General features: G+C 37.4%; 1 protein-coding gene across 2 annotated transcripts in view; it reads left to right on the top strand.

The window, feature by feature from the left end:
- TDRD7 (tudor domain containing 7) overlaps positions 1-16,288 on the top strand; it is an 89,154-nt gene that overhangs the window by 35,567 nt on the left and 37,299 nt on the right. For both annotated transcript variants that reach the window (XM_060014466.1, XM_060014467.1), the window contains 2 exons: positions 4,119-4,192; positions 6,690-6,907. In XM_060014466.1, the coding sequence (XP_059870449.1) occupies positions 4,119-4,192; positions 6,690-6,907 (292 nt within the window). The remainder of the gene's footprint in view (positions 1-4,118; positions 4,193-6,689; positions 6,908-16,288) is intronic.

Below are 16,288 nucleotides of genomic sequence, written 5' to 3'. Positions count from 1 at the left end.
TAATATAGTATATGCTTTTGTCTTTTGCCTTTCTCCATAAGAATTTTGAATTCCATATAGTTGAATGTCTTGTACATTATTGTACAATGATTTCTAGAACTACATACCTATTTGTCTTCATCTGTCTGACTTTGTATGGATTATATTTCAGACTATTTTAATTATACACTATTAAAGATGTTGTAAAACATCTTCATCAAATCTTTTTTTAAAGAGCATAATACAAATTGAAAGATACATTTAAAGAGAAATCTAAATACCATCTGGTGGCAGAGGTTATGGGCTGCCTTTCTAATTATAAAACCAAAGAAGTTGCTCTTACCAAAATAGAGCAATAGCAAAAGATTTTATTTCGAAACTTATGAAATATTAAGCAGTAATATTAAGTAGTATAAGTTATTATGAGCTTAAACTTTTTAGAGTCACCAAATCTTTAGAGTCACTAATGAAAGCTATAAATTATCTTCCCAGAAAAATTAATTTGTGCACATATACATGCATCTTTGTATACTAATGCAGGGAATACATGGGCCCCAGAAGCCCATTCTCAAAAACTCTGGTTAAGAACTCATGCCTGCTGGTTAACAAACTGGAAGGTTCTAGAAAAATAATATAACTGATATTCTCTAATATTGTAGGTATCAATCTAAGTTTACCATGTGTCTACAGTAAAATAGAAAGAGGGGCCAAAAGTGAGGATGTACGATTGATTTATGGTTTCTCTGGGAAATGTTTATTTCTAAAAAAATACAATTCATGACCGTTGTATTTTGTTAAAATGATGAGATTATTAAAATTTGGTTTTTTAATGTATTTATGCATAAAACATAGATGAGTATGGCACTGAAGACCAGGGTTCCATTAGGCCTAGAATGAGAGAAGAAATTGCTGTATGTATATTGTAGTGAGTAAGATCATGGACTTTGGATATGAATAAAGGACTGTCTGGCATTAGCCAATGGGAACCATGATTGAAAAGACATCTTTCAAGTATTGAGTTAAAGTAAATGAACGTAGGTTTCTGAGATCTTGTAGGTTTAAAAGTCATGTACTAAATATTTACAGGAAGCATTTTCTAAAATACATTTATTGCTTTCTTCTGATTACAAAAGTACTAATGTGTATGGTATAGACAATTTGCAAAGTAGAAGAAAGTAAAAGGAAGAAAAAAGTCACCTCTAATCCAGACATAAATGTAACCATTAAAAATTAACTTTCTACATTATTTATTTATATAAGTTTTTAAAAATACATATTGGGTCATGATGTATATTACTATTTTATAATCTGTTTTGAAAGGCAATATATTGTGAACATTTTCCATATCATTAAGTACACATCTCTGTTATCATTTTTAGTGTCAGGCTAGTCCATTGTCCAGTCACTCATTGTTGAATATAAATGATTTTCACTATTGTAAGCAATACTACAATGAACATATTTGTAGAATGATCCTTGCATATATTCACAACTAGTTCCTTAGAATAAATTGGTAGAAATAGACTCTCTGGGTAAGAGGGTATACACACTAAGGCTTTACTAATTTGTGCTCTAAACAGATTATACCAGTTAGATTCTTCTAGAAGCATATGGGAGTGATAGTTTGCTTGTGCACTTGCCAACATTGGGCATCAGTGTTTTATTTGCTACTCTAAAAGGTGAAAAAATGTACATATGTTTTAATTTCTACTTCTTTGATTTTGATTCTTAGGGAAGTTACATTTTTTCATATGTTTATTAGCCCATTTATAGATCTTTTGTAAATTACAGGTTTTTGTCTTTTGTTGCTTTTTCTTTCTAATTGGTAAAAATGATTTATAAATTAAGGATGTTGAGCCTTTAGTCCTGTAATATGTTGGCAGTTTTACCAATGTTGGCAAGTTTGTTTAATTATGGTATTTTTGGTATACAAAAACTTTAAAATTTTCTATTTACATCTATTAATCTCTACCTTTATGGCTTCTGCCTACAGGTGTTATGCTTAGAAAAGCATTTCTACCCCCATATTATGTAGTATGTCTTCTGTTTTCTTTTAGAATTTTTATGGTTTCAGTTTTTGCATTTAAACCTTTAATTCATCCAGAATTAATTTTGTTGTATAGCATGAGAGTAGGAATCCTGTTAGCCAGATGTCCTAATATCAATTATGACATAATCCTTTCTTTCCCTGCTGGTTTGAAACACTATCTCTATCAATACTAAATTGTTATAAATATATGACTCAGTTTCTGGGCTTTCCATTTGGAATCACTGATTACCTGTCTATTCTTTAGCAGTGCCAAACTACTCAGATTATTATAACTTTATAATAAGTGTTAATAACCTTTACTTTTTACTTGCTCCTCTCTCTGCCTCCTAATTTAGTTGGTTGCTTTTGTCATGTGCTTTTGTTAACACCTACTGCCCCTATTATAGCACTTAGTAGACTTTGTTCTTACATACAGATTCTGTCAGTTCATTAATTATCTGTTGTGTAACAGGTTATCAGGAATTTAGCAGTTTACAGCACATACTTATTATCCTGTAGCTTCTGTGAGTTAGGAATCTCAGAACCACTCAGCTAGATCCTCTGCTTCAAAGTTTCTCATGAGGTTGCAATCAAGGTATCGGCCATGGCTGGGTCAGCTGAGCAGGAATCCCCTTCCAGGCTCACTCGTGTGGTTGTTAGTACAATCCATCCCTTTTGAGTTGTCCCTTAGTTCCGTCTGGCTATTGGCCAAAGACCACCTTCAATTTCTTGCCATATAGCCCTTCCTAACATGGCTATTTGCCTCATCGAAACCAGCAAGAGACAGATTATGCTAGCAAAGTGGAAATTAGAATCTTCTGTAATCTAATTATGTATAATCCCCTCAACCTTGAAGTATCCTATTGATTAGAAGCCAGTTACTCAAAGGGAGGGGATTACACAAGGTTGTGGATACCAGAGGGGAGAATCACTGGGGGCCATCTGCTAGGTGCTTGCTACAGTCACTTTTCTCAACTATACGTGTAGTCCATGAGAATAATGGTACCTTCCTCTTGTTTAATCATTGATCATTACCCTCTGACACAATGCCTGGCATGTAATAGTAGGTCCTTAAATAAATATTTGTGGGATAATAATGTGTCTCTAATAAGTGGCGTATGTTTGAGTTGGGAGTTTTTTTTGTGGGGGGACAGTCTAAGTATTTCTTTTAAGAAACAAAATAATAAGTCTTTTATACTTACTGTTATAAAACTGGTTGGACCTCTATTATCTTATTAAGTTTGTTTTCACATGTCCCTGCAGTTTTCCTTGAACATCTTTCTTTTGCTGTGTTGACAGTTTTCTTTCCTGTGCATTAGGCCTACCAATGTTTGCATGATAGCAGTCTCTGCTGTATCCTTGCCGTACTTTCACTCTTCGCTTACATCCCTCTGCTTTCTGCTAGAGCCCTCACAGCTGACTCAAAGCAGGGGAAGATTCCAGTTTACATTTTTAGGGCTCTGGTGCAAGGGAAAGGATTGCTGTCTCCCTGCCAGTTCTGCAGAAGTAGGAACTGGATATGTTTTTGGCATCTTCTGTCATTACCCAGATGCATTAATACACAAGTGTGATGCTCTTATAATTGCAGAGCATCGTATACTAAGTAAGCTTTTGCTGGTAGCCTACAATCTGATAATTTCTTTTAGAATTAAAATATTTTGAGGAGATGTGCTTCATTTCAAAGAATTGATCTAATTTCTAGAGTATTCCATACTATTGAAAAATTGCGAAATAGATGTACTGTCACTATCACCACTAGTCCCGTACCCACCGCTGGGCAAGATGTACTCTTTGATTCATTCAATCATCCTAATCATTCTTACAGCATTCACTCTCCCTTGCATGTACCAAGCACTGCCCTAGGCACAAGAAACACAAGTAATTAAGACACTTGGGGTCTAGTGAGGGAGACAGACATGAATACAAATTATTTCACTTTGTGGGTGGTGGTGGGGGGTATTTCTTTGTCCGCATATTTAGAAAATTTTTCTACATATATCCAGCACAATTCACATAAAAATTCTTTTGGTGAGGGTATGAGGTGGGAAATCTACATTTCTTTCCTAAGTAGTTAATTGAATTTTAATTTACCTTTTTTTTTATACCTTAGGTTTAGCCCAAAGGCATCCCTTTCGCCACCTTTTCAGATGCATCTCTCAAGAACCTGTATTAAGGAAATGAGTGGTATGTTTTCTAAACATTATTTTCGTAATACATTATGGTTTCTGGAGCCTCAGAGCCCCCCCAGAAATATCTAATGGTGGCTTTTGACATTTGTTCTCACCTTCTCCCACTTGGAATACATCTCTCCTCCCCTCTTTTTTGATTTCTTTAAGTTATGAATTGAAGTGATCTAAAGAGAAAGTAATACCTCCAAGGATATCATTATTATTCTGACTTGAGGCCTTCCTCACACCAGACCTATTCTGTTTCACTTCCACGTGGTACCTACAGAGATATTTGTGTCCCTTGTCACTCTCTTACACATTAGAGAGTAAGATTTAAAGCACATAAATAGGGGACTTCAACTCATAAAATAGTTCCAGATACTCTACCAGGTAAAATCTGGGCCCCTAAACTATGTGCATTGGCCACTAAGCATCTAAATAGGAATATAAATATATAAAATCCAAAAGGACTGTTAAGAAATCAATAGAAGACATAATAAAGTAGAAGAATCTGAAGATTAGAAGTGCACACACTCATCTTGTCTCCTTCAACCAAAGTGTAAATTCCCTGCTGTTAGACCCACCCAAGGGATACAGTATTTTCAGAAATTTTGCTGCATGAAATTTAAATGTGGTTTTAAATGATTTGCTGCTTTAAGTGTGATTCTTACTGAGTTGAAATCATTTTTTTCCAAAGGAATGTATCTCCAGTATTTCTCATGGAAATTAATTGAACAATTTGATTTTTGTTTATATCAATTACTTTTACATATGCATTTTCTGAAAAATGACTACTCAGTGAAGTCATATACCCTTTAGAGGCTGTAAATCCTTTACATTAGAATAAGCTTTTTCTGCAGAACCAGGAGGACTTGTTTCAGGAGGATTATGATTCACCCAGCAGCTGATTTACACACACTTATACATAACCTCTCCTACCTGCTGGCAGCCTAAATTACTTCCTTGATTTGTTTAACAAAAGGTACAGAAGCTTAGCTGACTTCAGTGGCCCCACAGAGCAGGTGCATTTGCAAAGCCTCCAACTATATGTCAGCTGCTGACACTCTCTCTTTAAGGGAGGGACTGGCCAGTTCCAAGAAACTTATCTTTTCTTTCTTCCTGGTTCTTTTATATATCATTATTTGGGAAGAACTTTATAAATTAACTGTGCCTTTAATAGGAAATGTATCTGGACATCCTGGACCCTTCTGTTGGCTGAGCCAAACTAAGTCTCAGCAAGGGCAGGTCTCATGCCCTATGGTGGGTAAAGGAGAGTCAGCATCCAGCCATACTCAAGGAACAGCTCTCCCTTTGGCTTCCTGGCATCCTCAAAGGCCAGCATCCCCAAACCAGCCTATGTGTCTCCACCAGCCAGTTTAAAAAATAAAATAAAATAAAAATTGTTGAATCCCAGCAGAAATGCTGTATGATTAAAATATGAACATATTTTGCTTATAGATGGTAATTTTTAAAATATTCTGATCTGTATCCCAGTGAAATTTAGAAAAGGTTTGGAATGAATTTCATAGTTCTTAAAATACCAGAAATATCAGCTATTGGGGACACTTAAATTTCTTTATTGCCTTAGGATGTTAACTCAGGCATTCTAAGTTTTAAATAAAAATAAATGTAAGAGAGCTAGCCAAAACTTTATAAATATTCGCTTATGAAAAATGAATGAGTTGGATTGGAGAAATAAAAACAAATCATTAATAGTTATTTATGAGCACCAAACCTTTTATTTATGTTTATAAACTGAGGCTAGGATGATTATTACAGGTGGATCAATTTTTGAACTTTCATTTATTGCTAAATTATTTTTTCTCACTAATAAAGGGAAAAATTGGGCTTCCCTGGTGGCACAGTGGTTGAGAGTCTGCCTGCCGATGCAGGGGACACGGGTTCGTGCCCCGGTCCGGGAAGATCCCACATGCCGCGGAGTGGCTAGGCCTGTGAGCCATGGCCGCTGAGCCTGCGCGTCTGGAGCCTGTGCTCCGCAACGGGAGAGGCCACAACAGTGAGAGGCCCGCATACCACAAAAAAAAAAAAAAAAAAAAAACCTGGACAATTATTTATTTTTTATAAAATGTTCTTTGATCTTACTATTAAGGCATTATCCTTAGGCTTTGTAAAATATAGCTTTAAATTTATCATTACATATATACCATTATTGTCTAAAATTTAACCTTTCTTAGTTGCAATTAGAAAATGATTGGTTAAATAATAAATTTCATTATTCTTTATGAGTTTAAATTAAACTATGACGAATCCTTGGAAAATAAAGGGGCTAGGTTCCCTCTCTGAGTGGCTGTTGACCTTCCTGGTTATTTCAGGGTTAAAACTTAGAATGAAATTGTCATGGTCCTGCTCTCCTAATCCTGCTCTCTTTGAAAGTCCCTTAACCCCCACAAGCCTGAAGTATAACAAAGCCTGAAGACACAAATACTAGGTAATGGGGATAATCTAAAATGTTAAGCATTCTGGTTAATTCTATCATATTTTTTAATTTAAAGATAATTTAAATCAGGCTGTTGAAAAACCAAATGTCACGCCTCCTGCCTCTTACACTTATAAAATGGATGAGGTTCAAAACCGCATAAAGGAAATACTAAACAAGCATAACAATGGCATTTGGATATCTAAGCTTCCACATTTTTACAAAGAATTATATAAAGAAGAACTTAATCAAGGAATTTTACAACAATTTGAACACTGGCCTCATATTTGCACGGTACGTTTCTTCTTATTCCTCCCTCCTGATGCCTCCTCCCTGCCCCACTTTCAGATTTTGAGTTGTTAGTAATATCACCTTTTATTTGGGGAGCACGAAGCTCTTTACATAATATTGCTTCATTAATCTTTATGACTAAGATTAACACATACTGGTTCTTATTTATAGGAGAAATATGTCACGGCTGAGGTCTGTGTGTGTTGTAATTGCTGTTTTTATAGATTTTAAGTTATTTTTAAATGCATTTAATATGTGATAATATATATACCATTTTGTATTGAGCTGTTACCAATAGATATTGATGGCTTTGTAATTTTAATAACTTGAACTTAACTGGTAATAGAACGTTTTTTGTTAGCCTCAAATTTTATATTCTTGTTCCTGAGCATTTTTAAAGACATTCAGCTGAACAAATTTTAGTTATTTTGGCTAATTATTTATAGAATACATCTAAAAAAAATTAATACAGGGTTCAGATTTAAACTATTCACAAATTTCTTTGGAGAAAAATATTGAAAAATGAGCTGACATCTATTTCCATGCCTCTTCCTATTTGAGAATCTATTATAATAAAACGATGGCTCAGAGTAGTTTATTAGAAATCTTTTAGTTCATCCAGAGATAGAGACAACTAGATTCTTAAAACAAAATAACTAATTTTTAGATGTTTCTTAATGTTTTTATTTACATAGAATATATTCAACAAAATAACTTTTAATTAGCGGTTACTTGGTGCTTCTAAGCTTATAGAATTGAATATGCATGACAATTATTGCTTGGTAGAGGGCTTTCATTTCTTTAACTTAATATATATTTTGGCCCCCAACCCTGTTGGGCAGAGTGTGGGCCACTCTCTCTTATAAGCACCTGGCCTAAAGACAGCATGTATTTTTATAACCACTTCTTCCTCCAGGGCACTGACACCCACTCCAGTCCCATGGGCTTTCCAGTCAAGAGTCATCCATCCATCCATGTATCTGTCTTATTTGTTCTTACATCATTTACTCCGCACCTGCAGGTACCATGCACTGCTTTAGGGGCTGAGACCACCTTAGGGCAATGTGATGTGCTGATGAATATACATACAGTGTGAAGTGGGAAAACAAGAAGAAATGTCAAACTCTGGAATTATGGCTGTTTCCCTACCTATAAAGTCAAGAATGATCATAAGAATGTTATCCCTGATTTATGTTGAATATGGGGTTTATTCTTGTAGTGGGAATTCCTAAGGTTGCTATTCAATTCATTCCATTTTTACTCCTTTCTGAAAAGCATATTCTCACTGGATGCAGGTTTAGCAGCATTTGAGGACCCCCTTAGGTTTCCATAATCTTGAAGGGGACTTTTGAGGTTTCACCAGGCTGCTTGATTTGAAGGTTCAGGGCCTGGAGCTCCTTTTTGGAACGCATATGGTTCTTTTATTTTTTAAATCCATAGACATTCATGAACTTATGTCTTCAATGAACTTTAAGCCCTTTTATTGTGAATATACACATAAAACTCACTATTAAGCTTCGATAGAGAAATTATCTTTAGAGTAAAAGAATTTTAAATTAACTTCACAGATTCTTCTTAATGTATTATGTTTCTGGTCACTTTGTTTTACACTGCATGATAATTACTAGTATTTGTGTAGCTTAATTTATGACTTTTGGGGGGAAATTTTCATCCTCGCTTCTCTGCATATCTGCAAAGCCTCAAAATTTCTCTTGCTAGGACTGCAGGAGAGAGAGTACCTATCTCTTTGATGTTAAGACTTTATCTAAAATGGGTGGTTTCCTACTAAATTTCAGGTGCTAAAATGACTGATTTTTAATTTTTTGGTTGCTCATATGCATCTATGTTGCATGATTATTTTCTGTCCAGGCAGTGAGGGTGGAATGTGAAGCAGAAATGTAATATATCTTTCTTATCTCCATGCTGTTTCTCTCAATTTTGAGTAGGACTGTTTAGGTGCAATCACTATCAGTTGTCAGGTATGAGAATTTACTTAGTGAAGCATTGTGTCTAGGATGACAAAAACTGCCAGTTTTAATGACATCTGTTGATATTTTTCAAAACTTTTTTTAATAGCTCTGATTTTTTTTTTTAACAGCCTACTGGTAAACAGTTTCAAACTGTTACACCATGTTTATTTTTAGGCAGTTTTAAACAGTTACACCATGGTTAATTTCCCTTTCTTCTGACTTCTTGCTTTTCATCTTGCTGAAAAGCAGGAACACTGATAGCATGCCCAGGGCTGATTCTACTGCAAACAGGGTCAGACAGGTTAGAACACAGTGCAGAAATTTTAGGGTAAGAAAGACTTAGTAATGTGTATCTCCATGTTGTTGTGTAACTGAAGAAGAAATCTGAGTGCAGTGTACTTCTTTATTTAAAAAAAAAAAAAAGTGCTTTCTCCCCTCAGTCATGTAAAATGTCCCATATAAAAATATTGAAAACTAAAATTATAAATGAAATAAAAATCACCCATCATCCTACCTCCCTGAGATAATCACTTGCAGAATTTCCATTTTAATATAGGATGGGTAGCATCAGCTCAAGGGACCAAGTAAAAGCTCTGAAATTTTACCTTCATGAAGGTTTAATCAGGTATATGCTGTAAGCCACTTTACAAGGTTGTTAGATGGTATTTTGATGCAGGCAGAAGGATGCTTTGAATCTGTTGTTCTTAACCTTTTGGATCTCTCTGACAACAAAATGTGGACAGAGAGTTTTGAAAGCTAAAGAGAATATAAAATCATATTAACAATGGTGACCCAGTTCCATAGTGTTCCTAGGCAACTTTCGAGGGAAATGGAACTTGTGCAGAAGCTGTCTTCAAAAGGCAAAGAGCCCAAGATGGCAGGCTTGACCAGTATCCTTGATGAAGGATACTGGCATCTAAGAATTGCCATTGAGTCCTAGGAGAAGGATAGCAACGTCTCTTGGCTGTTCTAAAGTGGTGGCCTTATTAATAATGTTCTCCTTAATTGTTGTATTTGGCTAGTATTTATAAAATGCTTCTGTGAGCCACCCACTGACCTGGGTGCTAAGAATAACAGTAAACAAGACAGACCTGGACCTTGCCCTTACGGAACTTACTGTCCAACAGGGAAAATAAACATTGAGCAGATAAGGGCAAGCCTGCAATAGTTATGAAGGAGAAATGCAGGGTGCTAAGGAAACATGTAAACAGGAGGATGAGACGTAGTCTGATGAGTCAAGAAAAGCTTCCCACAGGAGGTGTCTGTTACACTAAAACCTGAGAGATGAGTTGAAGTAAGTTAGACAAAGGTGGGAATGCTGGGGAAAAGGCACCTCAGACAAAAGAAACAGCTTGTGCCAAAGCCCGAGACAGAAAAACATGGCTTTTTCAGAAAATTGTAAGAAATTCAGTAAGAAGACAGTGGCTCAAGAAGAAACTCAAGAGGCAAATGGGCCAATTCACTTTATTAAAGAGTCATAATTTGGTGGAAACTTAGCGGGTCCCTGCCATGAGGTCACACAGAATCCAGAGCCTCTGGCCGACTTCAGTTTCTAGTAAAATTTCAAATCTTGTGACAATTACTGTTGAACATGAGAGATTTTGTTGAAATCCTCCACTCTGAAACATGGGTGGAGAAACGTCTCCATTCCTACCTGAGACAGAATATCTGTCTTTAGTGCCTTACCTGAAGCTGTGTGGAGAGCTGGGTGGCTCGTTTAGAGCCAGACAGGACTAGATGCACTCAGCTGAGAAGGCTCTCTGACAGTAGCCTCAAAGACCTATAGCGTAGGAGCATTGGGAGGCAACTTCAGGATAGTGGGAAACATTCTGAGTTCACCTGGAGGCACCTCAGGCCTTAATTACAAAACATAACATTTAGTGAATGAGAACATAAAATGTTGTAAATGAGAAAAAATACCTAATGACACTAATTATTCATGCTTTTATAAAAAGGTTTTACTGTTAGGCTGTATTTTATATGTCATTTTTCTGTCCATTAGAAATCACTGAGCTTTAAGTCATTTAGTCCTCTAATACCTCAGACTTTTAAGAATTCCTAAAGTTCTGGATTGCGTCAATATAGCAATTTCTGTAATATCAAAAGAGGCAACAGCAGTTCTGCCACTTACATATTTTTGTATTTTTGTATGTTCAGGAATTTGTCTTAACTTTAATTGTGGTAATTAATTATATAAGATAAAGTACCTGTCAGCCCATGCAAAATGAATTGCCTCTTTTTTTAAAGCCTAGATATTTCTGGGTTAAAAACAAATTGAATTTCTAAGGAAGCGAACATAAGTGAAACAGCAGTGATATATCCTCAGGCTTAGTGGTGTTGATACAGTCTATGCAGCCATTCCAGCAGAAGCAGCAGTGAGAAGTAAAGCTAGGACTTGAAAGTACAGCCATAATATCTAATTGGAATCCAATTTCCTTTCTAACTTTTCATCAACAAAAAGAAATATGCAATGAACACGTTGGAACAGTTTTTAAATTCAATTTCAGTGACCATCTGAATAGAAGAAAGATAAAAGAGCACTGTGGCGAAATCAGAATAGGGCAGTAGGGGAGTAATGTGACATTGCTGTTCTGGAACTTGAAACAGAAAATTACCCATAAAGCCCAATAGTACAGTAGAAAGAGTTTGGGCTTTGCAGTTAGGCTTTTGCCCTGGCCATTTCTTAGTGGTGTTACTTTCAGCATATAAATCTGGGCTTCAGTATGCTCTAAAATGTGACTGTTTCTTCCCATCTCTTAGGGTTGTTAGAATTAAGTTACACAAACTATAAACAGCTGCCAGTACAGTATAGAAACATAGCAGGTACATAGGGGACTTCCCTGGTGGTCCGGCGGTTAAGACTCCATGCTTTCAATGCCAGGGGCGTGGGTTTGATTCCTGGTTGGGGAACTAAGATCCCACATGCCGCACAGTGTGGCCAAAAAAAGAAAAAGAAAAGAAAAAAAGAAACATAGCAGGTATATAGGAAAAGACAGCTGTTATTTTTCCAGGAACAGCCTAGCTTAAATGCAAGCAAGTTAAAACCCACTGGTAATTTCCCCCCAAAAGTCATAAATCAAGCTACACAAATACTAGTAATTATCATGCAGTGTAAAACCAGAGGCATACCCAGCAAGCTCTACAGAGGAGCCTATCTCAATGAAAACAGAGGAAATGCTAAAGAGGGCAGAACAAAAGTTTAAATTGAAATATAAGAGCAGTGGATAAAGGAACTAAAACTCTTAGATGAAGTGAATTTCTGCCATCCTAGAGGAGCAAATCCTGCTCCCCACAAAGGTAATGAGAAGCATATCTAGTACCTGCTTAGCTTAGAATGCACAGTGAAAGCCACAGCTGCCAGCCAAGATCATGCCCAAAAGGTCTGCACACAGTTAACCAGGATAATGTCTTCCTGAAGGGGACCTGTGAACAAGGGCCTAACCTTGGGCCACACTAAAGGAAAATGGCTTGAAGTTTATCCAAACATAAATGGTTGTAGTCAGCATCGGTGCGAAGTCCTTACTAGGAAAGGGATGGGAGTGAAAGAGTATTAGCCTTGAAATACATAATGTCTATAAAACTACTTACCCAAGATGGTGGAGAAAGAGTTTCTCTGGATAGGTGGTTTGTGAACAGACAGGGTACCATCTACAAAAAACCTTTTTTTTTTTTTTTTTTTTTTTTTTAGTGTACGCGGGCCTTTCACTGTTGTGGCCTCTCCCGTTGCGGAGCACAGGCTCCGGACGTGCAGGCTCCGGACGCGCAGGCTCAGCGGCCATGGCTCACAGGCCCAGCCGCTCCGTGGCATGTGGGATCTTCCCAGACCAGGGCACGAACCTGTGTTCCCTGCATCGGCAGGTGGACTCTCAACCACTGCGCCACCAGGGAAGCCCTACAAGGAACTTTTTACCTTTACCTTTGATTAAACCTCTGTGGAATATGCCACAAACACCTGTACTTTCTTAAACAGAAGCGACTAAAAATTATAATCCCTTCTGAATAATCTTGGGCGTAGCATGAACTGCCGCAGAGAGGGTGGCAGTTGTAGGTGGTCTGGAACACTGAATTGGGTGTTAGCTCGTCTCAGTGTATTATCCTGCATGCAGTATAAGCCTCACCCACTACCCTTAGAGGCTTCAGATCTGAACCTATCAGTTTGTCTTCACTGTGGCCCAGTCAGGCCATTGGGGACCATTTCCTCATCTCTTTCTCAGTTGTCTAACTTTCCCAGCACTTCTCAGCATTAACACAAAAAGACTGAGCTCTGTAGAAGGTCATCAACCAGTCTTTCTTTCTGTGAACTTGCTAATCATAGGGTGCAAGCTTCTGGTCAGTGACTCTTTGATGTTGTAGTTGTTGCTAGGTACGCAGAGGTCTTTACTGCCTGCTGAAATTGAGTTTTTTACTTGGTTTGTTTTTGAGTTCCAAGCCACTGCTAATAGTTGGAGTTCTGGAAGGCAGGTCTCCAGGTAAACGTGATTTTACCATACTGTCTGAGGTTGGTATTGGGTGGTGAACATATAAAATGAAATTTAGAATGTAATTTAAAGCTTCAACACAAAAAACTACTACCCAATGGAAACAAAACTGTGTCTGAATGACACCCATACAACTGCTTTGAAACTTTTTGATTTAATTGGACAATACCAATTCTGTTACAGAATCCCAAAGAAAATTCTAATTCCATAAGAAACAGTAAGTTTACCTCAGCAGCCTATGCTGCAGAGTTAGCAAGTGAGCCTTCATAGACTCAAATGAGTTTGGCTTCAAGAACTTTACAGAACAGGTAAATTAGGAAGAAGTAAAGACCTCTTAGAATTAAGAAGACAATTTCTAGGCATATAGCATGAAGACTTCTATTTGTGTGAACTTACAGGGCTCCTGAAGAAGTTGATATTTTAAGCCCTTGAGTCTCACATCTACCAAACCTAATCTGTCAACTCCAAACTTACAAAAACTCAGAGGGATGTGAGAGAAGTATCTCATTCAAGTTGTGATTCAAAATGAAGCAGAAATCAAGCTAAATATAATGAACTTGTGGGAATAGAAAGTTTAAGGCATGTTAGATACTAGAATCTTCTGATGATCACCAGAGGAGATGGCTTGAACTCCATGGTGTAAGGAGTTAATCCTTTAGGTTACTACCTGTCTCTGCTGTTGGGAGGTGGAGGTTAGGACCCATACATAGTAAATCTATGGAGTTCCAGGTCATGCCAGTTTCCAGTCATTGGACTGGCGATTTTTTGGGTGAATATCCAAAACCAAACACAAAACTGAAGAGCCACAAAACAATGAAACCGTGGAAGAAAATGGCAGGATTATGATCCTGAGTCTTCTCCTATAGAACAGGAGGCCTTTTGACCCCCTTCTCAGGTATGTACCTGAATCAATTAGACTACAGGAACTATTGGGTTGGCCAAAAAGTGCCTTCGGTTTTTAAGTAAAAATAAAAGGCACACTTTTCATTTTCACCAAGAACTTTATTGAACAACGTACTCACCCTTTTGTTCCACTACTTTCTGCCATTTTTCAGGCAACTTCATAATTCCATCTTCCCAAGATTTTTTATCTTTTTGAGCAAAGAACAGTTCCAGGTGCCTTTTACAGTCTTCCAGGGAATTGAAATTTTTTCCATTAAGAAAATTTTGTAAAGACCTAAATGGAAATTCGAAGGTGCAATAATATCTGGTGAATACGGCGGATGAATCAGAACTTCCCAGCCAAGCTGTAACAGTTTTTGCCTGGTCGTCAAAGAAACATGTGGTCTCACGTTATCCTGATGGAAGATTATGCATTTTCTGTTGACTCATTCTGGACGCTTTTTGTCAAGTGCTGGTTTCAGTTGGTCTAATTGGGAGCAGTACTTGTTGGAATTAATCGTTCTGTTTTCCTGAAGGAGCTCATAACAGAGGACTCCCTTCCAATCCTACCATATACACAACATCACCTTCTTTGGATGAAGACCAGCCTTTGGTTGGTGGTGGCTCATTTTGCTTGCCCCATGATCTCTTCCGTTCCACGTTATTGTACAATATCCACTTTCCATCGCCCGTCACAATTTGTTTTAAAAAACAGAACATTTTTATTACGTTTAAGTAGAGAATCAAATGTGGAAATATGGTCAAGGTTTTTGTCGCTTAACTTATGTGGAACCCAAACATCAAAGCGATTCACATAACCAAGAAGGTGCAAATGATTTTCCATGCTTTATTTGGATATTTGAGTATGTTGGCTATCTCCCACGTGGTATAACGTTGATTATTCTCAATGAATGTCTCGATTTGATCACTATCAACTTCAACTGGTCTACCCGACCATGGAGCATCGTCCAGCGAGAAATCTCCAGCACAAAACTTTGCAAACCACTTTTTAAAATTTATTTATTTATTTTTGACTGCGTTGGGTCTTCATTGCTGCGCACGAGCTTTCTCTAGTTGCGGCGAGTAGGGGCTACTCTTCATTGCAGTGCGTGGGCTTCTCACTGTGGTGGCTTCTCCTGTTGCACAGGATGGGCTCTAGGCACGTGGGCTTCAGTAGTTGTGGCTCATGGGCTCTAGAGCACAGGCTTAGTAGTTGTGGCACACAGGCATAGTTGCTTTGCAGCATGTGGGATCTTCCCGGACTAGGGCTCGAACCCATGTCCCCTGCATTGGCAGGCAGATTCTTAACCACTGAGCCACCAGGGAAGCCCCGCAAACCACTTTTGATATGTTCAATCAGTCACAGCACCTTCTCCATACACTGCACAAACCTTATTTTTGCGTTTCAGTTGCATTTTTACCTTTCTTTAAATAATAAAGCATGATATGTGGAAAATGTTGCTTTTTTCTTTCATCTTCAGTATTAAAATGGCTACACAAAAATTCACCAGTTTTGTTAAGTCTTTTTTTAAATGCACACTGATATGACGACTGTCACAATACAATCTAACAAAATCGTTTCAATTGAAGTTAAAAACAACTAAGTGCTACTAGAACCATCTTTCGGAAAAAAACAAACGAACCTTTTGGCCAACCCAATAGAAGTTGTAAAAGCACCCTCCTGAAAGATCCAACTGGAATGATTAGCAGCTGATTATCACACTAAGGAAATAATAAAAGCCATGTTTCAAGTAGCTATTGACTTACCTTGGTCATTTATGAAGGCCAGAAGACAGCTGTTCTGTTTTGGGGGGTGAGACAAGAGAACAGCATGTAAATCTGGTCAGATGTACCAGAGCACAGTGAAGAGTGGACACCATACTGTAACCCACATTCCAGCAATTTCTTGCCTTTGGGAAGATTCTCATAGGCTGGGAATAGATATAGTAATAGGTGTTGTTTCTAAGCCCATTGACCAGAAAATTAAAAAGAAGACACATGTTCTGGAGGACAGATGGTGATCACATTGGAATGCCTGAGAAAAGCAAATTTTC

Source organism: Delphinus delphis, chromosome 6 (assembly GCF_949987515.2).
Source record: "Delphinus delphis chromosome 6, mDelDel1.2, whole genome shotgun sequence".
Taxonomy (NCBI): domain Eukaryota; kingdom Metazoa; phylum Chordata; class Mammalia; order Artiodactyla; family Delphinidae; genus Delphinus; species Delphinus delphis.
This window is presented reverse-complemented; position numbering and strand designations above follow the sequence as displayed.